Source organism: Triturus cristatus, chromosome 2_2 (assembly GCF_964204655.1).
Source record: "Triturus cristatus chromosome 2_2, aTriCri1.1, whole genome shotgun sequence".
NCBI lineage: Eukaryota > Metazoa > Chordata > Amphibia > Caudata > Salamandridae > Triturus > Triturus cristatus.
Window position 1 is genome coordinate 293,305,846 of NC_140582.1, and position 26,895 is coordinate 293,332,740.

At 43.1% G+C, this 26,895-nt stretch overlaps 1 protein-coding gene across 1 annotated transcript in view; it reads left to right on the plus strand.

Annotated features, from left to right (window-relative positions):
* Positions 1 to 26,895, plus strand: part of PLAA (phospholipase A2 activating protein) — a 164,024-nt gene that overhangs the window by 121,358 nt on the left and 15,771 nt on the right. Inside the window, exons 10-12 of the mRNA XM_085641332.1 lie at positions 784 to 846; positions 15,490 to 15,561; positions 19,327 to 19,428. Coding sequence (XP_085497458.1) covers positions 784 to 846; positions 15,490 to 15,561; positions 19,327 to 19,428 — 237 coding nt within the window. The remainder of the gene's footprint in view (positions 1 to 783; positions 847 to 15,489; positions 15,562 to 19,326; positions 19,429 to 26,895) is intronic.

The following is a 26,895-nucleotide window of genomic DNA, read 5'->3' on the forward strand; positions in this document are numbered from 1 at the left end:
AAACAAAAGCTATGAGTGCAAAGTGTGCTGCATTCAGTTGAAGGAGATTGAGTTTTCTGTCCGAGTTTTATTGAATGGAACTCCTACTAACAAATGTTTTTTACAGCACAGTGCTAGTAAGTTTAGTGCGATTTTTGTGAGATGAAGGATGTCTTCTGAGATCTCTTTTTTTTTTACATCAATTTGCAAGGCACTGCTGTATTGGATGCCTAGGCTCCTAGGAGTGAGGCAACTTGGTGAGCTGTTGGATTGTTGGTGTCTCTCAATGAACTTCATGCATTGTTTCGGAATGGATAATACTCTCCCTTCCGAAAGATACACAGTATCCCTCTGTATTTAAGACACCATACTGGCTTCTGTATTGATTGTCCATGTTGATTTGGAGTCCCAACTTGGTAAGTAGCCTGGCTGTGGTAAGTTGCCTGGCTGTGGTTAAGAAATAATTACTTCTTTTGACTGACAGTCTACTTTTAGTAGCCAGTCATTGAGGTGGAGATAACAAAAATATTGCCTTTCTCTTTAGATGGGCTGCAACTACTGCCATACTACGGCAGTGCCATGGGTTGTGGAATTCTTCCCATAGCGAGAGATATGCAAACATTTATACATTTGGATAAGATAGTTATGATGGAGAACTAGAATTCTAAGTAAGCATCTCTTCATTAATCATTAAACATATCCCCGTACATATATGTTACCTTGAAGTTATTGATTGTCAGACACAAGCTGTGGAGCAAAGACAATATTATAGACAATGTTTCTCATTTTTTCTAATTTCTACAGGTGGTGGTCGATATGTTCCTGGCTCATCTGCTCCACCTACGTCTGGAATTGACCCATTCACAGGTACAATTGAGGACAATTTAAATAAAATTGTAAAAAGTCCAGTTTAGTACACTGTGTGGTGTGTGTTAGGTCAGTTAAACACAAGTGTGGGCACTGCTTCTACTGTCTGTGGAATTTGTGGCTGGCATTCTTGAACAGTGCTATAAAGGTGCCCTTCAAGCCTTGTTGTATTGGATTTTTTGATCGATACCATTTAATTCCTCCAACTCCGATAAGCCACATTCACAAACATCCCCTTTAAGTAGGAACATTTAATTTTTGATTGCCTTCCTAAATGTGACCTCTCTACTCTGTTTCTGGGGTCAGCCACTGATTTCCGTGCTGGCTATTCTCATTTACCACTAGTGTCACAGCCCCTCTTGTACACTCCAGTTGGATGACCAAGTCAATCCTTGTGTAAACGTGACTCTCTGAAGGTAATTTGGTCAAAGTGTTTACTCTGTTAGGGGTAAATACACAGTTCGACACAATCCTACTTCATAGAGAACTATTCATTTACAGGTAAATAACTTATGGCAGATAGAGTAATGAAAAATACCAAAAGAAAACAGGTCAGACTGGCTTCTGAGGTTGAGATGTAACACAACCTGTTTTATAGTGCCCGTGCAGTAAGGTGCTATAATCAGAATGACACATATGAGACAAATATTTGCCTACAGATTATATATTGTGAGCCCCCTGCAATCTCTGAAAACTTTTGTGTCTTACTTGTTAACCTTCGGAATGGTTTCTCAGTGACTAAAGGTGCCTAACAGAATTTCACAAATATATCAAGTGTATTGTGACACATCTGCTATTTGACCTTGTTTCTCAATTGCTCTTAACAAGAGAGAGCAGCTCTGTGGGTCTGAACCCAAACAATCGTGAATTTGCCAAGTATCTTCACAAGCCCACCACCTAAATTCAAATGGGATTTCTGGTCCACAAATCTTTACTTGTTGGGCAAAAAAAGAAAACGGAGTAGAACTTTCTCCTGAAAGCTATCTGGTCTGTCAGCCTCATAAGGAAAATAGGTCTAAGGAGAAACTCCCTTCTTGACTGCATTACTCAACTCAGTCCATCACAGATTTCAGAGTATCCACACTTGTCAGATTGTACCAAAGTAAGATTCCTTCAGGTTCCCTCGGCTTATACTTGTGGTTTTATCTTTGAAATCATTTTTTAAAACATGTTATTGCTTTTTTCGAACATAATCTGACACAATAGTATTTCAGTGCCTACAATGCACACTATCTGCAAAGAGAAGACTTTCCAGTGAGACTCACTATAAAAGAGACAATATCCACAACTAGATAAACAAATCCCGGTTGGTACCCTGGGATGATTATTAACTATTTACCCTGACCCAGAAAATGCTTAAATAAAGAGGTACAAGCAGATAAATGCCTCAAGGTGATGTATCGATGAAAAAAGGTCAATGGTATCTTCTGCAAGTCCCCATATCTTTTCATACTTTTTTGGACAGCCTCCTCGCTCATAAGCGTGTTTTTCCCAGCCATTCATCAATTCATATTTGCTTGCCAAATGTCTAATCGACAGTGTCCATATGCGCTACCATAAGACCTATGTCACAACTCCATTTAGTATACACTGTTGGCAACTCTCAGTCCAGATACAGAGGAGCATTAGTTTCTCTCTCTCATCTATGGGAATGTAAGCCACCTTAGTCAGGCAATGTATGACTCCTTTCCAGAGACATAACCAGATGGTAAGATAAGAATCACACTCCAGGCCATATCCGCTGAACTTGAATAGTTGGATTCAGGTGTTGTAGACGCTGTTTGGAATCTTTATCTCTACCAACCTCAACTCTGCTTTAATCTCCTCCTCTCTAATCTACTATCGCTTCAAAGTCTACTTCCCATTTCACTTTAAGATATTGGTAGCGTGACAGTAGTGTTATTAACTATTATCTTGTAAATCAGGGTTATGGCTTTATTGGCCTTTACCTCCTACCCTATTTTTTAGAGGTGAGCTGTCTGGTCCAGCTGCAGTCCATGAAATATTAAACACTTTTGTATTCTCGAATAGAGAGGAGTTAAGAATTTAACACTTGATGATAGTGCTTTCATCTAAAAGTCTTGGAGATTTAGTAGAATTGCTGAGTTTCAGCTGCACACTTCTTTTCCAGTCTTCTCCCTAAGTAAGCTTTTCAATGTTACCATCTCCCATACAACTGCATCTCTCTCAAACTCTCCTGAATGGCATTTACTGTACTCTGGTTAAAGTGTCCTGGATATCTTCACCTTAGCATTTACCACGAAGTCTCAGGACAAAGATAATGCACCCGGCTAGGTGGCAGCTTGTGTACAGCAGTATAAGAACTGGTCTAACTTTTGTCAAGTAAAATCTCTAGAGCTTGAGACTTTTCTTCAGTTCACAATCGCTGTTTACATGTTTTTTCAAAGTGAATGTGTTTCAGCATACTCTTTAGATGGTTCCAGTGTAACTGACAGTCTGAATTGCAGTTGGGATTAGTGACTTCATTTGGCAGTTGATGGGAGATTACTTGCAACATTAGTTATAGAATGTGGGATATTGGGAACTGAATGTATTCAAGGAAAGATTTGCTGTAAACTTTCCTCAAACCCTGCCTGTTTCACTGTTACAGTTTCATAAGTTGTCAGCATTTCCTCGAAGAATCTCAGAAATGACCTGCCCATTTGCAATAAATCTTCTGCACCAACATTCAAAGGATCTATTCTTGTTTTTCATTATGAAAGAAAAATGGATAACCATGACCTGTTCTGGCTGTGTGACTTTTCTGAGGTTTAGACACCTTTGGCAAGGTAACGCTGATTTAGATTTTTGAGATTTTGTAACTGTGTGAATAGCCAAAATCTTCAGATGTTCATATGGGATGCATACTTTCAAATCCTAATAAAGAAAAATAAAACAATAGCTTAGGTCAACAGTATCAATTAACTAGTCTTTCATTGGGTTTTAATCCTGCACCAAAACCTTTCACCATTAAGGAACTAAAACACATATTTCTTGTTTTGGCAGACTAAATAGGGAGAGGTCCCTCAAGACTAAACTGTTTCTAGTCTTTATATAGCAACAGGCCAAATGGTTGTGGAATATAATCGCCGCACACTATTAGTTCAAATTATTTCTGTAGTGCTCATTCTTCGGGTCAACCGTTACGAAAACCCAGCATTACCAAAATGAACATAAATATAGGTAGAGGAGCACTGTAATCTTAGTTGTTACTAGCTTACAACAAAGAGTCTCAATTATTTAAAGCATGGAACATATATTATGCATTCATTCTAAAAATGTCTTTTAATAAGGAGACAGCACAGCCAATGTTTCCCTATACAAAATAATACTCTTTGCGTCCCTATTTTTGTCTTTTTATATGTACATATAGTTCAAGGTACAGCCAAAGCCCAACCTACGCGTTTCATCCCAACCTCACGGGACTTCTTCAGGGCAAAAGTAAAATCTTAGATAATCCAGATTTACAAAAAGAAGAAACATCAGTCATTCCAAAAGTTGATCTAGTCCATATGCAATAGGTGCATGATCCATAACAATAGACTACATCGACAGACACTGCGTATTCCTGCAGTGTGTTTATTCATGTACACAGAACCAATTCCCCATGTGATTAAACTCTGGTTTATTCAAGCCACCTTCTTTGCAACCGTTCTCATAGGTGTTGCCAGAGTAGGACTTATACACCCATCTTTGTTTCCTTTTGGGTCCATAAGCACGTGACCCCAATATGGCGAAGAGAACACCTATTCAGGTATCCAGTGTGTTCGAGGCATATGAGCTGCAGATCACACACTGAGGATAAGATCGCCATCTGGTGTTGGGCTCGGATGATTGCAGGTTGTTGTTGTCTTCGGAGAAGCCTTTGGTCACGAGGTTGGTGACTCCTCCCCTGGACAACAGTGCGCATGGGCATCCACTCCATCGGCAGATTGTTTTTTTCCGCCATTGGGTTCGGATGAACTTTTTTCCGCTCCAGCAGAAAACTTCCAGCAATCGATTTAACTCTTTGATTTGTATTCCATCGACGTCGACATCAACTCGGACCGGTTCCGGAAGCGGCTGATGGACAGGACACCCTTCAAAAAATGCCCCCAGTGTGGAGCGAAGTTCCCCCACAGTGACCACCACGAGGTTTGCAACCTCTGCCTGTCGCCGGAACACAACGAGTCCACCTGTCCAGCTTGTTCCGCTTTCCGTTCGAAGAAGACCCTCCGGGACCGAAGAGCTCGACGCCATATTATGGCCAAACCAGCTCCAGAACCGGAAGACATCTTTGCTCAAGATGTTCCCGAAGACGACACCGAAGATCTCGAGATCGTGTCCGAAGCCGACGATTCCGATGACCTCATCACTCCAGGGCAGCGTGTGAGTACCACCCCCCCTGCCACTGCCCCATCCAAAAAAGCAGTGGTCAAGACTCCGCCAGTTGGGCCCAGTCGCGACCGGAAATCCTCTTCAGAAGCCCCGCCCTCGGGCCCGGCTCCGAAGACATCTAAGCCTGTGGGTGGCTCGGGCTCGAGCAAACCTCACCTAATTGTGCCTTTAACACCCTCGGCACCCAAACACTCATTGTTGGCACCGAAACAGGCTCCAAGACCGAAATCTCCTTCGGCACAGAAACGTTCCTCGGCACCGAAGTCTCCACCGGCACCGAAACGTTCTTCAACATCGATGCCTAAAAGTCCATCGGCACCGAAAACTCATTCGGCACCGAAACATCAATCGGCACCGAAACCTCAGTCGGCACCGAAAAATCAGTCGGCACCGAAAAATCAGTCGGCACCGAAAAATCAGTCGGCACCGAAAAATCAGTCGGCACCGAAAAATCAGTCGGCACCGAAAAATCAGTCGGCACCGAAAAATCAGTCGGCACCGAAAAATCAGTCGGCACCGAAAAATCCATCGGACCCGAAAAAATCATCGGAGCCGAAAACTGCGTCCCCGCCGAAACAAGCTCATAAAGACCCGAAGCGGACGTCACAGACACCACCTTCGGAGCCAGATGATCTTTTTCGACCAGATCCTACTCAGAAGCGGATCTACATCAATCCTAAAACGGGACATGTGACTGCCATCCCATATAAAAAGCGGAAGCTGGACACTACACCTCCCCCAGCTCCCATACGGAAAAAGGACTGTGCTACTTCACCACTTCGTCCTTCCTCTCCTGTTTTACCTCCTAACCCGTCCCCCCCTCCTCCTCCTGCTTCTCCTTTACCTTTACCTTTACCATCTCCCTATCATTCACCTCCTCCACAGGATGATAATGATGACTTAGGGGGAGGGGCGGACCCTGATTTATTTGATGATCCTGCTGACCCAAACGACCCTTTTACGTTCCCAGACCCAGCACCCATGGATGACTGGTCTTATCCTATACCTGACATGCCTGACCCCACTACCTACCCTTCCAAGCCCTCCCCTCCTGATGACCACCTAGGGTACGGCCAACTTATAAATAGGGCAGCAACATTCCACGGCGTTACAATGCACACAGACGCCATTGAAGAGGACTTCCTCCTTGATACCTTTGAGCAGTCACAAAAGACTGTCCACATACTGCCCATGATCAAAGGGGTTATAAAGCATGCTACTGAAGTCTTTAAGGACCCTGTTCGAGCTAGGGTGCTCAACCCACGCATCGAAAAAAAGTACCGACCAGCCCCGCAAGACCCTGCATACATTAAGGCCCAGCTCCCTTTAGACTCCCTAGTCGTATCAAATGCCAGGAAGCGCGCTAACTCTCAGACAACTGGAGAAACGCCTCCCCCAGACAAGGAGTCTAAGCTTTTAGAAGCCTCGGGCAAACGGGTCGCCGCGCAGGCGGCTAACCATTGGCGTATTGCCAATACCCAGGCCCTGTTAGCCAGGTATGATAGAGCGCATTATGACCAACTTGAGGACCTTATGCAGCATCTGCCTGAACCTTTTAAGTCCCAGGCCTCTGACCTCATCCAAGAAGGCAAATTAATATCTAATGCCTCCATTAAATGCGCCTTAGATGCAGCAGACACTGCTTCTAGAGCGGTCAATACTGGCGTCTTACTCAGACGACATGCCTGGCTCCGTATTTCCGGTTTTAAACCGGAGGTTCAAACCGCAATTCTTGCTCAACCTTTCAACCAAGAGCAGCTATTTGGCCCTGCAGTGGATACTGCATTAGAAAAAATGAAAAAGGATAATGAAACTGCCAAGTCTATGGGAGCACTGCAGTCTCAACAGAACCGGGGTTCCTTTCGTCGCTCCTTTTATAGAGGAGGCTCCAAGAACACATCAACTGAGACCACGTCCACCTTTAAAAATTCTGGACAAACATCCCCTAACAGAGGTTACTTCCGGGGAGGTTATAGGGGAAACAATAACAAAGGTCGAGGACGCGGCAATAACAACAACACCCGCACCTCACCAGCCACCAAACAGTGACTTGCCACCACTCCCCCCAGACCATTCCACTCCGGTCGGGGGACGACTCCAACAATTCCTGCCTGTCTGGACTTCCATCACCACAGACAGGTGGGTAAGACAAATTATCCAGTCTGGCTACTGCCTCGAACTCATACAATCCCCCCCAAACATACCGCCCAAACAACGTCCAATGTCCTCGCATCATCTCTCTCTCCTCAAACAAGAAGTTCAATCCCTGTTACAAAAACATGCGATAGAACCAGTTCCCCTTCAACATCAGGGAAAAGGGGTATATTCTCTATACTTCCTCATTCCCAAAAAGGACAAAACACTAAGGCCCATACTGGATCTCAGACTACTAAACCAGTATATACATTCGGATCATTTTCACATGACCACTCTCCAACAAGTCCTCCCACTTTTACAACAGGGAGACTTCCTCGCCACATTGGACCTCAAGGACGCATACTTTCACATCCCTATGCATCCCGCTCACAGAAAATATCTACGATTTGTGGTAGATGGGCAACACTATCAATTTACAGTTCTCCCATTCGGAGTAACAACAGCACCCAGAGTGTTCACCAAGTGCCTAGCAGTCGTGGCAGCGCATCTCAGAAGACAACAGATCCATGTCTTCCCCTATCTGGACGATTGGCTCATAAAAGCCAATACATACCAAAAATGCGTTCTCCACACTCATCGCACGATTCAAACTCTCCACGATTTGGGATTCACTATCAACTACCCCAAATCCCACCTACAACCTTCCCACTTACATCAGTATCTAGGAGCAACCATAGATACATCCAAAGCCATTGCCTATCCCAGCACAGCCAGGATAGCCAGTATACAAAATCTCATCTCTCAATTTCAAACTCATCCATCTCTTCCAGCAAGAGTGTTCATGCAGCTCCTAGGCATGATGGCGTCCTGCATCTCCATAGTCCCACACGCACGACTTCAAATGCGTCCCTTACAAGAATGCTTAGCACAACAGTGGAACCAAGCTCACGGACAACTTACCGATCTGGTGTTGGTGGACAGTCGCTCACTTCGATCACTGAAATGGTGGAACACCATCAACCTGTCCAAAGGGAGACCGTTCTTAGAGCCTCTTCCACAAGTTGTGCTAACTACAGACGCATCTCTCACGGGGTGGGGAGCCCACCTCCTTCACCATACCACTCAGGGCAGATGGACCAGTCAACAGAAACTGCTCCACATCAACCACCTGGAACTCTTAGCAGTGTTCCTAGCACTAAAATCCTTTCAAATTCACCTAAAGAACAAAACTGTCCTCATACGCACAGACAACATGACGACATTGTATTATATACAGAAACAGGGAGGGACACACTCTCTCCAACTGTCCCAACTGGCACAGCAAATCTGGAGATGGGCAATTCCCCAAAACATCTACCTGTTAGCAGAACATCTCCCAGGGATCCACAACCAAGTGACCGACCTCCTAAGTCGCCACACACAACAGATCCACGAATGGGAACTACACCCCAAGGTTCTACTCCCCTTCTTCCAGAAGTGGGGACAACCAGACATAGACCTGTTCGCCACTCCCGAAAACACAAAATGCCCAACCTTCGCCGCCAGGTTTCCACACCCACAGTCGAAGGGCAATGCCCTATGGATGAACTGGTCAGGCAGATTTGCGTACGCCTTTCCGCCTCTCCCACTAGTTCCATTTGTGGTACGCAAACTGAAACAACAGTCACTAACACTAATACTAGTGGCTCCCACTTGGGCACGTCAACCGTGGTTCACCACACTTCTGGAACTATCTTTAGTTCCACATCAAAAGCTACGCCTCTCCCCGGATCTGTTAACCCAGAACCATGGAGAAATCAGACACCCAGATCCTCAAACACTGAACCTAGCGATCTGGCTCCTGAGGTCTTAGAGTTCGGTTACCTCAATCTCCCTCCAGACTGTATGAATATCATAAAAGAAGCCAGACGCCCTACTACTAGAGCGTGTTATGCCGCTAAATGGAAACGATTTGCCATCTACTGCGCTAATAATCACATACATCCATTGGATGCTTCCATCCAAAACATCATTTGCTATCTACTACACTTGCAAAGATGCAATCTAGCGTATTCCTCTATACGATTACACCTAGCAGCCTTGGCAGCCTACTTGCAAAATAGGCAACACCTGTCCCTTTTTAAGGTACCAGCCATCAAAGCGTTTATGGAAGGTCTCAAAAGGATTCTTCCCCCAAGATTGCCACCTGCCCCAGTGTGGAATCTCAATGTGGTCCTAACAAGACTCATGGGCCCCCCATTTGAACCTATGCACAAATGTGAATTGCAATTCCTAACATGGAAGGTAGCCTTCCTTATCGCAATCACTTCCCTGCGCAGAGTAAGTGAAATACAAGCCCTTACACTTGAAGAACCTTTCTTACAATTACACCGTAACAAAGTGGTTCTTAGGACAAACCCTAAATTTCTTCCAAAAGTGATTTCCCCTTTCCACCTTAACCAATCAGTAGAATTACCGGTCTTTTTCCCAAATCCAGACTCGGTAGCTGAAAGGGCCCTACATACCTTAGATGTTAAAAGAGCATTGCTTTATTACATCGACAGAACAAAACCTTTTCGAAAGACAAAACAACTCTTTGTTGCTTTCGCGCCACCACACAAAGGCAACCCAATCTCCAAATCAGGGATAGCCAGGTGGATAGTTAAATGCATCCAAATATGCTACCTCAAGGCTAAACGTACACTCACAGTTCCCCCTAGGGCGCACTCCACGCGTAAAATAGGGGCTTCTATGGCCTTCTTAGGCAATATTCCCTTAGAAGACATTTGCAAGGCAGCCACATGGTCTACCACGCATACCTTCACTAAACACTATTGTGTTGACGTGCAGGCCAAACAACAGGCCTCCGTGGGCCAGGCTGTCCTAAAAACTTTATTTCAAACTGCTGCAACGGATACAGGCGACCACCGCTAAGGGGAGCACTGCTGTATAATCTATCCTCAGTGTGTGATCTGCAGCTCATATGCCTCGAACGGAATATGCTACTTACCAGTATGCATCTGTTCTTGGCATGTAGAGCTGCAGAGTCACACACGCCCGCCCGCCTCCCCGGGACCTGTATCTGTTCCAGCATCCGTCTTACTTAGACATTACACATGGACATCCTTTCTTTCTTTTCTATATACTCCATCTTTTCCCAACATGGCGAAAAACAATCTGCCGATGGAGTGGATGCCCATGCGCACTGTTGTCCAGGGGAGGAGTCACCAACCTCGTGACCAAAGGCTTCTCCGAAGACAACAACAACCTGCAATCATCCGAGCCCAACACCAGATGGCGATCTTATCCTCAGTGTGTGACTCTGCAGCTCTACATGCCAAGAACAGATGCATACTGGTAAGTAGCATATTCCTTTCTGGTCGAAACGAGAAGGGACGTTCAATCCAACAAGCTTCAGTTGTTTCTAGTCTTTAGTTGATCAGCAACCCATTCTGCCCTCTATCTTAATCCAAATCGATTGCTGTGGAACGTAGAGTCAGTTTATAGGAGACCTTATTATATTTGTCACAGGATGGTAATCTGCTTTAAGTATTATAGAGATATTGTAATGCAATTTGCAATTACCGATCAGTTTACATATATGACAGCCATCAGAGTTTACATTACTCATTTAGTAGTAACACTGGCTTGATTTAAAATTGAATAAATCTGAATGTGCCTTTACAGGAATTGGGCGTTCTATTTTTGTCCCCTGAGTTTCATAATATTTATCAGAATGTAACAGTTCCATTTACTGGACAGCCTTCTATATGAAGAGGAGGATTCGGTGCTGATATTCCTTCACATCATAGTTTCCATATAATTGCCAGAGAGGTGGATTAAAAACGACTTATTCCTGACACTAAATTTGATCATATTTATTGCAGTAATCCAAGGCATATACCATTGCATATCAAAATTTATTGGTTACATTTACGGAGAGCTTTATGTATCGGTGGTAAATATTGTCTGCTTGATAGTCAAGCATAATTGGCAGAAATGGATTCAAAGTGGCATATTCTGGGTCTTAAATTTGAAAATCATCATTGCAAATATCAACAGCATATAATGCAGAAGAGCATAATTTGCAGCACTTGAACGGGTGCTTTGCAAGAAGCTCTACAAGACCCCCCTCCACTTGGTATCACCCATGCTTTTTCCTTACAGCCATAGTTTTGTTTTGCCATGGCAAAAGAGAGCTCCTATACCTTAGTCTTTTGTGCTTGGTCTCCCTATTTTGCCTTTAAGCCAACATCGACATATAAATGGGCATTCTCACACTTCGAACAGAGGTATTTCAAAACTCCATTCCGAAAGCCTTATTAGTATTAGCTGTTCTGTAATAGTGAGGGAAGTGTGTTCAGGTAGTACAGAAGATATTGTCACCCAGGTTTATTGAACATTTAGAGATTATGGGACCTCTTTGTAAGGAAAGCCCAACCACAAAAACAAGTTGGTATTCTAAAAAACACTAGTTCAGTCCTTATGTCCGGTTGCAGTGGAGACTTGTTCATAAGCCGTAATGAGCTCCTGGCAAACCTGAGGCAGCAGACTGGCCTCCTTTGTTTTAGGCCTGAGGACGAGTACATTAAGGATGGGGAAAAATAAAAAGTACATGTTATATTTAAAAAAGACCCACAGGGAAGCCACGCTGGTAATCATAAAGTTTAACAATAGATTTGAGGGATTAAGTTCCTATCAGAACTAATTCAATGCCCACTGTTACGAATGACTGTCTGCTTGAAGAGCAGGCTTGGTTTCAATGTCCATGATATCTATCCATCCCAGGAAGTATCCAGGTAGCAGTTTTACTAGTGAAGAGATAATCAGTTATCCAAATTTCAGAGTATATTTGTTGCATCATTTAAAAAAAAAAAAGAAAGTAAAAGATCTAAAGGACTGAAGCAAAGAGTGCAGATGTCCCCTGCTGAAATATTGAAAAAAAGAATATCATTTGTTGGGTAATGGTACTTACATCCTGTTTCTCTCCATGCTCACTACTGGCAATATATGTGCACTCTGGGTGGGCTCATGCCTAAATCTGATCTTTAAAAAAAGAAGCCCATAAAATCGAGGCAATTTATTGGATCCTGAGTCTTTTATATTTTCCAGCCAGGATATTTGACAGAGCCATTTTTCACTAAATTAATGGTCTTGAGACAATTTAAAATACCTTAAAGATGGTGTTTCAAAAGAGATTATCAGTGTTAACAGTGTGGTGGCACTTTGCCCGTCTTTCTAGTAAATCTTTGAGTAGAAGTGTTGTGTTGTTCTGTATTTGTGAACTTATTGAAAGCCTTGACACTAGCGACCGATTCCTATTGTGGAATAAACTGATAAACCTGCATTGCGCTGCCCCTCTGTTATGTATTGTGAATGATCTTCACATAAACTACCGAGTCACAATGTTATTACCTGGAGGTAATTTATCACTTGGCTATATCTCTCTATCCTCTTGATTGAGGCAGGGATGTCTATCGGAGCCCTTTCTCTAATATCTTAAGTGACCTAATCCTATATTTAGTCTGTGCACAATTTCACTCCAAACTTTGTCCACCAGGACCATTTACATTGTCGCATGCAGATGACCTTGATATACTCGATAAAACTCTATTACACGTTGATTGATTCAAACCATGGACCGGTCACTCTTTTAAAAGATGAAGTTCTACAAATACCTTTGGGATAGAGTTTGATTCAAATCAGATGTGGTAAACAAAATATGCTTCTTTGATTTCACTTCTTAGGGCCCTGGCAGCCTTTAGCAACATGTTGAGAGGACAGCTGATGTCTCCATTGGTAAAAGCATGCAAGACCAAAACAATTCCTTTCTAACCTATGGATCCATGATATGGCTTCCAGTGTTTGCTCATTTGCTACATTAAGTGAAAGCCTTGCACAGGCGTGGCTATTGTCATTAAGATTGAATACTCCAATAGATATTGTACATTTTTTAGATTACTTTTAAATCTGGTTGAGTTTCTTATAGTAGCCCTACTATGCTTCCTATGCTAGTTTTTGAAGCTGTGCAGAGTAACATCAGGCAAACTGTCTTTGTAGATCAGGTCAAGCTACAGAAGACCCAAACTGATAATTTTAGAAATGATGTGAAAAATTGTATATGGTGGCTGGGGTATTTTAACTTTATTAAACTTATTACCCAAATTTAACAATGTAATAGTTTCATTATTAATAGTCTGTATTAGATTGAAATTGATTGCATATATGATGTCATGATTAACAGCACTATGATCTTAGAAAAATATCATTCTCCTCCTATGATTCGTATTATAGCAGCAATCCATTGATTTTGATATTTGAAAAATAAAGTTGGCCTTTGCCGATATAGGTGGATTTTTGTAGGACTTGGCTGTGTGGCCACATTTTTGAGGACTGTTTCTTCATTTGTCTAGAGTGTCTTTCAAAATCAGTACATTTAAGTTTGATTCAGTTGCATGCTGTATTCTCTTTACACTAATAATACAAAAAATGATGCGGCGGAATGGATCTGAGAATCTCTTATTGTGGAAGGACACTTAAATTACTCGTTCGCCTGGAATATATATCCAAATGATTTCTTTATATATTCAAAAATCACCACCAACATATGGTCCAAAGTTGTGTTTATATCTATATGTATATGTTTATCAAGAAGGATAAATAAACAACATGTAAAAAGTCAACTTACAACATGTATATACACCAAGTTCAATATACGTAAACACAATAATTATCACTTGCAATCCGTGTTCAGGAAGATAGCCCATCGATATAAGCACAAAAGAGGGAAAATTGATAAACCCTCGTCAATCATTAGACTGTGCTCAACAATTCCTTTCTACACTTAATTCTAGTTTTTTAGGGCTTCTCCAAAATGTGGTGCCAACGCGTTTCAGCCCGGTTAGTTAGGGCCTCATCAGAACTGGGGCAAAAGGAAACCTTTTTTTATTCCAGCTTTCTTAGTGGCCCGAAAATAACCAATGGCAAAATTGCACAACGGTCCCAGACGATAAATTTTTTTTGGCTACAATCTCGCTGTGCCGGTCATGTTCCCAGAAGGGGGCCTCGCGTATCGCGGAGGTACCGGGCCACCCTCTACGGTCGAAATTCCCAATATCTACGTCGTAAGAATAAATTTAGTCACCACGCGTAGGAAGAGTCATCTGCGGCAGAACTGCTCTCTCAATGTAGATTACGTGACCTCCTATGATTTGTATTATAGCAGCAAGCCATTTATTTTGATATTTAAAAAATAAGGTTGTCCTTTGCCGATAGAGATGGGTTTTTGTAGGACTTGGCTGTGTGGGCACTTTTTTGATGACTGTTGCTTTATTTGTCTAGAGCGTCTTTAAAAAATCTGTACATTTAAATTTGATTAAGTTGCATGCTGTATTCTCTTTACAGTAGTATTGAATCTGTTCCAACATTTTGAGACATAGGAAGCAAAGGACAACATAATGAAAATTTACTGTACGAGTGAGTTAGGTCTGAAAGTCCGTGTTTCCCTCATAACAACACAGATTTGGCCATCCTCACCAGCATATTTTTAGTTCCAACTTCTAGCTTGGCGTAAAATTCTTTGTGAACAATGATATAAAAGAACAAGAGGTACAAAGGCCCTTTACTATAAATGCTTCCAATGCAAGGTTTTATGGGGAATAGTCTGTCTTTATTGATTAACGCATTAGAATATTAACTAGCTATCCTGGTACATTTTCCTAGCTGGCAAATAACTTGGTTACATAATCATTTAATTATAGAAGACCAGGTACAGTTCTACTCTTTGATGTAGAAAAATCACCTTCGTGGTGATTTTGTTTCTCGTAGTTCATGCTCTCCTTCCTGTACAAAATGTTATTGTTGGTAATTCAAAATCCCAAGCAGTAATGGTCCCGAAGTGATTTTTGGATTACAACAAAATACAAATTCTATTTTGATTTATCTTCTCTTGCGTGTTCCCTGCAAGCACATGCTCCTGATAATTCTCTAGCTAATTGTTCCAACAGCCAGATTTTCACAATTTTTTTTCTCAAGTTCGTCAGTTAAAATTTTTAAAAGGTCAGTGGATTGTTTTATTCCTATACAAGTTAGCAGGTCTTGCTGTCATTCAATGTTAATTGTTTATATGAGAAGAATTTGTTTGCTGCAGACGTGTGTTTGCGAATAAATATTGCATTTTTATTCTTTTAGGTAGTGGTCGCTATGTCCCTGGCGCGGGATCAAATACTGTACCTCCTTCAAGTGGTGCTGATCCTTTTACAGGTAATGAAATTGCTCCTCTTAGTTTTTCCAAGTAAGCTCTGCAAGTCTGCAGTATTGCTTTGTGTTTAATTTATTTCTGGTTGCAGTTAAATTTCGTGTATTAGACTGCATGTTGCTCTTTACTTTTGTAGGTTATGGGACGGAAGGGTTAACACTGTATAACACCTGGTATCTAATTGTATCTCATGGTCAGGTTACGGACTCTCACACTGTCTGAAATGGTTAACTGATGATAGAAAACAGTTTTTAAAAAATTGCTTCATGAATAAAGGCCTCCCATTGGCACTATTTAATATCCACAAAACTATTTGTATATGAAGTATATTATGATCTTATTCCAATTTTCAGAGTAGTCCAGCAATGCAGGGTATCTGCATCCCAGCCCTGGTATATGCAGAGGACCCCGTTTTTATTAGCAGTAATGTAGCTGCATGAGTAGCATAATGGTGTATTGTAAATTCAACAAACTGCTGCTTAAAATCAAATTAGAGATAGTGACATTTGCATGGTCCTGTAGAAAAGGCAGGCCCAAGAATTATTACTTGAGCATTTCAATATCAGAGTTTTGGCTAGAAAGAAATCTCTTGACAAATATCAGCAGAATATCAACAACAAATGCATGTGCATCAATATCAAAATAGTGTATTGCTGCATAATCACATGCTACATGTATAAGCACAAAACATTAAAATACCTTAAACTATACATATCACATTAGGCTGAGAGTCACCAAAATAGAAAAGTAGGCCAATCAAGTATACCGGAACATATTGGCCAAATAGCATGATCCTTGAGTTAGGGCAAAGCATTCTGCCAAGAGTGTTTTTTTTGGGGGGTGGGGGACATACTCAGTGGTCCCACACGTCCGTCCTTGCTTCCTTAGGGACAAAGCCCATTCAGCAAAAAAAAAAATGAGCCGCAAATGGGGAATGAAACATAAATGAAGTCTCAACAACGTTTTAATTCGTGTTTCAAGTGAAAGGCAATTTTCGAAGAACTTTTATGTACTATCCTTGAGCTTTCCGTTCACTCAACTAGTAACTGACTTGACAATAAAAAGAATACAGTAGAGAGCAAATATAACCCTAGCAAACAATTGTAACAAATTGTTCCTGAAAGAAAAGCCTGACCTATAAATGCTGTACGGACCCACAGAAATAGAACAAAATAAACTAAGTAATCTGAATCCTGAAAAATCGGTGAACTACGGATAAAAGATTATAGGGAATTGATTGACATTCACAGTTCACATTTGAAAAAGATGTATATATCCAACCCAACAAGCAGCCTTTTTGTTAACTTGCAGAAGTTTGCCATTACGTTTGCCAGACAAGTAAGAGAAAGTGGCAACCTTGGAAGTGAGTTGATCGTATTAAGCTGTGAAAAGTGGAGAAGCAAGTGCACCTTTTAATTGTCTAAGTTCTGCCTCCCTGTGCCATGGCTTTAAGCATTATGTTCAAGAGGAAAGAAAGGAAAATATTACACCAAATAGGCCTATTTGTAAGTTATTTTGTTACTAAAAGTGCAAAATCTTGATTACTAGGCTAGTGTAGGGTGGAGCAGACTATGAACAAGGAGAAAGGAAGTTATGGACAAGGGGTAAGTGGGGTGGTGGGGCTAGCCATCCCGGATCTTCACTCACATTTTGACAAATCCCATTTGTAGCAGGTGGTTCTTCGGCTAGATGGCACTAATAATATTCCTCATGAAATCTTGAAAAAGAAGAGGTAGGAGAGGTTGAGTCTATACCAAAGTTGCTCATGCCCAACCACATGAGTTGTACTTGTCGTCACACTGTACCCTCATGGCATCGTAGGTGGAAATGTAAACATGGGGATTGCAGCTTTTTAAACTCCTAACCCTCCATTGTGTCTTAATGGCATATCTTTATGCTTGAGACTGAAATCATTGGGTTGCTTAACTTTACAGCATGAGGCTGTGGGGAAATAAAAAAAAAATGTGATCTTTTTCTTGACTCTAAACTCAAAATGATGGATTCAGTTGAGGGAAGATTGATGATGGTTACATTCAGATATGGGCAAAGTGATGCCAAGTGGTTGCAGGAGTTCCAAATAATCTGTATACTAACCTGAGCTTGAATACATCATAACACTTTATTTCCAACTGTTTGATAATACATAGAAGGTTCTTGAATATCCTTCTGGCTGAAATGCAAATAGAGTTGTGGTTGACTGATACTCAGTTTCAAGGCTTGGTTGCTTGATCTTGAAAGGGACAATGATAAGGAACAATGCTACAGTAATTTGTCACTACTGAAGCATAACCACAACTCTAAGAACTATCAAGTTTATTTAGAATGAAAATGAAAGATGGTGAACTTTTTCAGTAGAGAGTTTGATAGAGCATATTGAGTAGTGTGTAAAGGATCTATTAACTAATGTGAAGGAGGTGGGCTCTCTTCCCTCCCCCTCTTTTCTGAACAATATATTGCTGATTTCCATTGACAAACTTATTGAAACGCTAATGAAACCTGAAATCCACCTCCATGTTTGAATAGCACCCTCTTTTACTTTCATGGCCCGTCTGACGCATGAAATTAAGGAGAGGCAGTAGTCTTGCTAATCGGTAGAAGGCCATACTGTACCAAAGAGAAAGTGAGAGGTGTATCTTTCCAAGTATCCAAGTAGTGTACAACAATATAATATGTGCAGCCTGAAGAGTGTGAAAAGTCTTCCTCCCCGCCCCAAGTTGCATACGAATAAAAAACATGTTAGGGTTCTCATCTCCCAAAGAGAAGACCCATTCACACTAAAAAATACACACAAAAAACGTTGGAAGTTTACTGTGTGTATATCACAAACGGAAAATATGATTTAGTGATCTCACTACAGCGACATAACCTAATGCTCCAAATTGGACCACGTAGATGGATGCTTGGTAGGAAATTTAGCTTCCTGGAATGGGGAGCCTGAAGACTAAGGCAGGCATCGCTTTGCAGATCCTGTGCTGAAGAAACCTTCCTTGCTGAAGTCTTTGAAAGGGATGGAGGACTGAGTATGAAATCTTAATTGGGCTGGGCAGCAGTTTCGAAATGAAAGGAGGTCAATTACATACAGCTCCGACCAGAATGAAGGGAAATATTGTAGAAAGCATAAACTGCTATGGTGTGTGAGAGACTTCTACAAAGATCGACCTGGTAAGACTTTGCCTTTGCTCACTTATAACTATGAAAGGAAAAGGCATGTTTTTTTAATTCTGAGGAGAGTAACTCAGCGAGGCTTCTGGTTTCTAGCTCACCGTCTGCTTTGCTTGCTTCATTGTTGGGATCACTCAAGTCAAAATAAATATTCAAACTAATTCACTAGCTTAGCCCTTTTGCTGAGAAGTTCAGTCTTCTTAACTGTAGTTTCAACAATTTCATTTCATTGGAACGCCAGTAGGAATTCACCATGGATACTGTATAGTTACCATTGATTAGGCCAAGACCCTTCAAGAGTACTTCAGGATAGCACAAATGAGACCTAAAGCAGTGATGTCACTGCATTCTATTCTAGAAAACACATGGAATTTTATTACATCAATATCATAGGTTTAGTTAACTCATGCTCGATGCACGGGCTTATTGAAGAATTCCTGGTTATTTTTAGCTGTGATTTTAAGTAATACATTACTATCTCTTCCCAATGTAAGTGTGACTTGTCTTTATATTTTTCTCCTCAGTCATTTTCTGCATTACGTAGCCTTTTCTTGTGTACCACCTTTTGGTTACTGATGCATTATTATTTTTTTCTTAATGGCACATAGGCAGGAATGCATACAGACTGGATGCCTCTCAAGTTGGTAACATTTATTTTCCCAAGAAGGAAGCTGTTACTTTTGACCAGGCCAGCCCAGTGCAAATAATGGGTGAGTAGACCCCCAAAGAAATGTAATTTTCTTAACCGTACTTTAAAGTGCAGAAATGTCCATTAGCATATCCATTTGAATGTTGAGAGCTGAATAACCGGACAGGTTATTTGAGTACAATCTGTAACTGTTGTAATAAGCCATTAGCAAGTGGAATGTCAGCAGGGGAGAGGGTTGTGGAGATGAGGCTTTTATGCAGCTGCAGTTAATAGTAGAGGGCCAATAACTAGTTTTGTTGGCTGACTTTGTATTTGTTGTGCTATGTTGATTAAATTTGCTTCATGTTAAACCTTTATTTTGGATTTCTTATTGAAAATCTAATCTAGTTTCCAGGCACGTACAATGGTACAAATGTGTAATTATTGTTTTCCTTTTGATACCCGAGATTTGAAAACCTCATTTTAGCATTCTCATTGTATAGCTTGGCTTACTGGTCAGCTACGTTTTGAAAGGTATGAGCATGTAATATGTGCATGAAGTGAGGTATTATAAAGCTAGTGGTGATTTAAACCATGATTTTCAGGATAATTTGCAAGGTGGGTTTTGAGGAATGTTCTGATTCTGAGGTCAAGGAGGAGGAAATTTCAGCAGTCTGCTAGTGGTAGGGAAAGGATGTCAGTCTTAGCAAAAGTTTACGTGCATGGTAAGGTAGTGTTGGTTTGCAAATGGAGGTGCCGAATGACCGTAAAAGGGGTTAGCCATACAAATTCGATGTGAGCTTTAGATTACGATAGTTGGATAAACTTTAGCTCTGAATTGGCCCGAAACACATCCTTCCAGACCCATCATTCAGGCTTCAGGCTAGATGCATGTCTTTCAGAGACAGAAAGTGGTGCTAGAATTGAGTGAGTTACTTGAAGTCACCCTTTCACTCCCTACCTGATATGGTTGGAGCTGCTGCTGATTCCCCTTTGCTCTGAAGCCTGTGGACGGTGGGTTCCTGCTGTTGAGTCCCGCCAGACAGCTTTATATGGTATACAGTCAGCAAGCATTCTCGGGGGAATTATGCTATTGAGTTAGGAGATACTTTTTACTTCCCTGCTGGCAAAACGTAAGGGGAAATGGTGACAAATTATTTCTGACCATTACCATAGAGTGTAGGAGTGACAGGAGCAGTAGGGCAGTCCCCAATTTTAAACAAAAGATCAGCAAGTGGCCGAATGTTGCATTAAGCTTCCCGCACAGGTAGTAAGTGTTGCCATATTGCCAAACCTAGCTTTGTTTCTGGGTCACAGTCCACCTTCATGTCTGACCAACCCACTTTTACTCTCCGGGCCAGTCTGTAACATGGAACTGATCAAAGGGAGGGGTCAGGCATATAGGTAAATAGCTCGATTATACCTAAACAAACAAGCATTTACAATGCAATAGGTCACGCACTGACATTATTTTGAGCTATTAACATTGTAAATGATATTGGTTTTTTGTTTTTGTTTCGTAAAACATAAATAAAATGCATTGTAATTTTAAATGGCAATAGCTAAAAAAAAATTAAATGCAAAATCTATTGCATTGCATTTACACTAGTGTGAGCTATTGGCATCGTAAATGGTACTGGCTTTTATTAATGTGATTGTTTTTTAACAATATAAATATAATGCATTTTCAATGCTAATAGCATAAACTAATGTAAATGTGATACTTATTTTATTTCCAAGATGTTGAGAGCTAATTTCATTGTAATTACAATGCTTTTTAATTTGTGTTTTTGAAACCTACAAGGTGTGCATTAATATGCAGACCTTGGTACTACAAATATCCTTAAGGATCATACATTAGCCAAATATACAAAAAAAACTGCCTGTTTTCAAATATCACCAAAATATAGATTCTGCAGAAAGAAACCATTACATCCCCCCGGAACCACCTGCAGTCTTTATGTGGGGCCATGTCCCCCAATAACGTGTACTTCTGGCTACGGGCCTATATTAAACTGAATACCATTTATAAAAACAATCCAGAATAATGCTTATGTTCGAGGCATATGAGCAGCAGATTATACACTTTTGCATAGATCGCCATCTGGTGTTGGGCCCGGATGTTTGCAGTTTGTTTTTCTTCTTGGACAGTCTTTGGAAGTCACGAGTTCGGTGACTCCTCCTTCGGTCCGTACTGCGCATGGGCTTCGGCTCCATCCTCAGATTGTTTTTTTCCGCCATCGGGCTCGGATGTGATACTTCGTGCTCCGGCTTCGAACTTTTCCAGTTCGACCTTCGACAGAAAATCCTCGTCCATCGAGATTCTTAAGACAAAAATAATCTTCATCTCTCTCGGCGGCACTTCTCGATTCCAGGCACCGGCCTTCGGGCCTCCCTCGACTCCGGTCTCGGCCGATGGAAAGGACTGCCTTCAAAAAGTGCCCAAAATGTGGGCCTAAATTTCCCCACACCGACCTGCATCAGGTGTGTAACGTCTGCCTCTCTCCCGAACACGAGGCCAGAGACTGCCCCGCCTGCAAGTCTTTTCGATCGAAAAAGACCATCCGGGATCGAAGAGATCAACGCACCATAGCGCACTCATCGACTTCGGCTCCACCTGACATCTTCGGGGACGACACCGGAGCTTCGGGGCAGCAGCACACCGAGCAGGAGGAAGAAATCGTCAGCGCTTCCGAGGCCGACGACTCCGACCTGGAGGAGATCACACCGGCGCAGAGGGTCGTGAGTACTCTACCCCCTCCCACTCCCGTACCCACACCGAAAGAGACTCCGGTTACACCTTCGCCTCCGGGCCTAGGGAAAACCAAACATACAGCTTCTATCACCCCACCTTCGGGCCCGGTGTCGAAGCATCATAAGTCTCCCGGCGGCTCGGGCTCGAGCCAGCCTACTCCTGGTGCCGAAAAACACCCTTCGGCACCGAAGAAAACTACACCCAGTTCGGCTCCGACGCCATCGGGCTCGAAACCTGCACTCTCGGTGCCGACAAAACATAAACATAAATCCCTCGGGACCGACGCTCCGGCGCCGAAGCCTGCCTCGGCACTGAAGAAATCGGAGGCCCCGAAAAAGCATGGCATGGAGAAACCATCGAAGCCCTCGGCTCCGAAAACATCGGCACCGACAGACGATTCGTTGCCAGAAGAACTATTTACGCCAGATCCTTATCAAAAGACTTTAACAAAGGATCCAAAGACTGGGCATTTAACTTTGTCTTCCAAAAAAAGACATTTAAACAAGCCAGATCCTCCTCCACCACCAAAACGGAAGGACTCTGCCACATCTCCCTTCAGAGTACCCTCCCCACCACCTCCTCCACCTTCACCACCTCCTCCACTTCCCATATCTCCGCCACCTTTGCCTTACCGCTCTCCAACCCCATCTCCAGACCCTGATTATGGAGATCCAGATTAGGATCCAGCAGGCGCCCCACTAGACCCCACACCTCCAGGGACACCAGACCCATGGGAGGATTACCACAACCCCGATGTACCAGATATGCCTCAGGATCACATTTATCCATCCAGGCCATCTCCTCCAGAGGACTCCCTGGGGTTCCACCACTTAATATAGCGGGCGGCACACTACCATGGGGTAGAATTACACAGTGAGCCAGTTGAGGACGATTTCCTACTGGACACTTTTGACATACAAGATAAGGCCACAGCAATATTGCCCATGCTAAAAGGAGTAACCAAACATGCTGCAGAGGTGTTCAAGGACCCAGTCAGAGCTAGGGTATTAAACCCCAGGATAAAGAAGAAATATAAAGCAGCCCCCACAGATCCTGCATATATTAAAGGACCTGCTCCCTTAGACTCATTAGTGGTATCCACAGCTAGGAAGCGGTCTAACTCTCAATCATCAGGGGAGGCTCCACCACCAGATAAGGAGTCAAAGCTCTTAGATGCGTCTGGTAAACGCACTGCCTCGCAAGCTGCAAATATGTGGCGCATCGCCAACACGCAAGCACTGCTTGCACGTTATGACAGAGCACATTATGATGAGCTGGAGGCTATCATGCAACACCTCCCAGACAAACATAAACACAGGGCTCATGAGCTAATACAGGAGGGAAAGCTCATTACCAACACCTCAATTAAATGTGCCCTCGACGCAGCAGACACAGCTTCTAGAGCTATAAATACCAGTGTTTTGCTTCGTCGTCATGCCTGGCTCAGAGTCTCAGGGTTTAAGCCAGAAGTCCAGGCATCTATATTAAATCACCCCTTTGACCAACAACACCTATTTGGTCCAAAGGTTGACGAAGCATTGGAGAAAATTAAAAAGTACACGGATACAGCAAAGTCTATGGGGGCATTACAATCCCATACCCCTAGACGTTCATTTTGTCGTTCCTTCTTTCGTGGCACAGGCAGAGGTTACTCTGCCGATAGCGCCTCTACTTCCTACAAGTCCCCTCCTCAGTCTACCTTCTTGAAGGGCTATCAAAGAGGTGGATATAGAGGAAACAATATTAAGGGCAGGGGCAAAACCAACACCACCCGTTCTGCCACACCGCCCGCCCAATGACTTTCCCCCGCTCCCCCCAGACCATTCCACTCCAGTCGGGGGCAGACTACGCATTTTCTTCCCACCTGGGAGACCATAACATCAGACAAATGGGTGACACAAATTGTTCAGTCAGGCTACTGTCTCGAACTAACCTCTACCCCACCCAATATTCCACCCAAGCACCGTACAATGTCGCAAGAACACACCACATTGCTCAAACAGGAGGTAATCTCCCTCCTGCAAAAACAAGCTATAGAGCAGTTCCCCGTCAATCAGCAAAATTTAGGGGTCTACTCTCTGTACTTTCTGATACCAAAGAACGACGGGACTCTACGGCCCATTCTAGACCTCCGGCCCCTAAATGCATACATACATTCAGACCATTTTCACATGGTAACCCTCCAACAAGTTCTCCCACTCCTCTGCCAGGGAGACTTTCTCACTACACTGGACTTGAAAGACGCATACTTTCATATTCCAATACACCCTTCTCACAGGAAGTACCTCAGGTTTGTGGTGGACGGTCAGCATTACCAATTCAGGGTTCTCCCCTTCGGGGTCACAACCGCACCACGGGTGTTTACCAAATGCCTAGCGGTAGTAGCAGCACACCTCAGAAGACAACACATTCATGTCTTCCCTTACTTGGACGACTGGCTGATAAAAGCCGTGTCCTACAACCAGTGTGTGCAACATACAAACCGCACCATCCAACTGCTCCACCAGCTAGGCTTCACGGTGAATCATCAAAAGTCCCACCTCATACCATCTCACACAAAGCAATATCTCGGGGCCACTATAGACACCTCCAAAGCTATAGCCTATCCCAATTCAGCCAGAATCGCAAGCATACACGCCTTGCGCCAAACATTCATTCTTCAGCACTCTCTCCCAGCAAGAGTGTTTATGAAGCTAATAGGGATGATGGCATCTTGCATCTTCATAGTGCCCCATGCAAGACTCCACATGCGTCCACTCCAAGAGAGCCTAGCACGGCAGTGGAACCAGGCCCAGGGACAGCTGACGGATCTGGTGTTGGTGGACGGCCGCACCCATCACTCTCTGCAGTGGTGGAACACCACAAACCTTTCTAAAGGGCGGCCGTTCCTGGACCCGGTTCCTCAGGTGATTCTACCAACGGACGCATCGCTCTCCGGCTGGGGAGCGCACCTTCTACACCTCACAGTGCAAGGTCTATGGACGCCACAGCAAAAATTACTCCACATCAACCATCTGGAGCTATTGGCGATCTTTCTAGCCCTGAAATCCTTTCAGAAACAAATTTCAGCCAAAGCAGTCCTCATTCGCACAGACAATATGACTGCAATGTATTATATTCAAAAACGGGGGGACACACTCTCCCCAGCTCTCCCCCTTAGCACAGAGCATATGGAGATGGGCAATTCCACAAAAAATCTTTCTCCTGGCACAACACGTCCCAGGCATACAAAACACCATGGCAGATCTGCTCAGCAGACAAACGCAGCAAATGCACGAATGGGAACTGCATCCACAAGTTCTTCGCCCATTCTTCCACAAGTGGGGCCATCCTCAGATAGACCTCTTCGCCACCCAAGAAAACAAAAAATGCCCAAGCTTCGCCGCCTGATACCCACACCAATTGTCCAAAGGCAATGCAATATGGAAGAACTGGTGAGGCAAATTTGCATACGCCTTTCCACCTCTCCCGCTAATTCCATTAGTGGTAAGGAAGCTACAACAGCACTCCCTCAGACTCATTCTGGTAGCTCCAACATGGGCCAGGCAGCCGTGGTACACCACACTACTACAGCTATCGGTGGTACCACATCAAAAACTGCACCTGTCCCCATGCCTCCTAACCCAGAACCATGGAGAAATCAGGCACCCGAACCCAGCTCAGCTCAACCTTGCGATCTGGCTCCTGAAATCTTAGAATTTGGATACCTTAACCTTCCCCCCTGATTGCATGAACATTATCAAGGAAGCCAGACGTCCTACCACTCGAGCATGCTATGCCGCAAAGTGGAAGAGATTTGTTGTTTACTGCCGTAACAATACAATCAACCCTTTAGATGCATCCATACAGCACGTCATATGCTATCTGCTCCATCTTCAAAGGTGTAACCTGGCATATTCATCCATACGTCTACACCTAGCAGCAATTGCTGCTTACCTACAAAACAGACAGCATTTATCACTGTTCAGAGTGCCTGCTATTAAAGCCTTTATGAAAGGCCTTAAACGAGTAATTCCACCCAGGGCACCACCTTCCCCTGTATGGAATCTAAACGTAGTTCTTACAAGGCTAATGGGTCCGCCTTTCGAACCAATGCATAAATGTGAGCTACAGTTCCTCACTTGGAAAACAGCTTTCCTCGTAGCTATCACTTCCCTTAGAAGGGTTAGTGAGATACAAGCGTTCACTATACAAGAACCCTTTTTACAGATGCATCACAGCAAGGTGATACTTCGCACAAATCCAAAATTTCTGCCCAAGGTCATTTCCCCCTTCCATCTTAATCAATCGGTGGAATTACCATTTTTTTTCTCGCAACCTCAATCTGTTGCGGAAAGGGCTCTACATACACTTGATGTTAAAAGGGCTTTACTGTACTACATACAAAGAACGCAACCTTTCAGAAAGACTAAACAATTGTTTGTCTCCTTCTCTCCACCGCATAAAGGCAACCCCATCTCTAAATCAGGGATAGCTAGGTGGATTGTAAAGTGCATACAAATTTGCTATCACAAAGCAAAAAGAACATTATCTGTTCCACCTAAAGCCCACTCTACAAGAAAGATAGGGGCTTCTATGGCTTTTCTAGGGAACATACCCTTAGATGACATCTGCAAAGCAGCCACATGGTCAACACCGCAGACCTTCACAAAACATTACTGTGTAGACGTGCACTCCAAACAACAAGCTAGTGTGGGCCAGGCTGTACTAAAGACACTATTTCAAACCACTGCAACGGATACCGGTGGTCGCCGCTAGGGCTGGGTACTGCTATATAATCTATGCAAAAGTGTA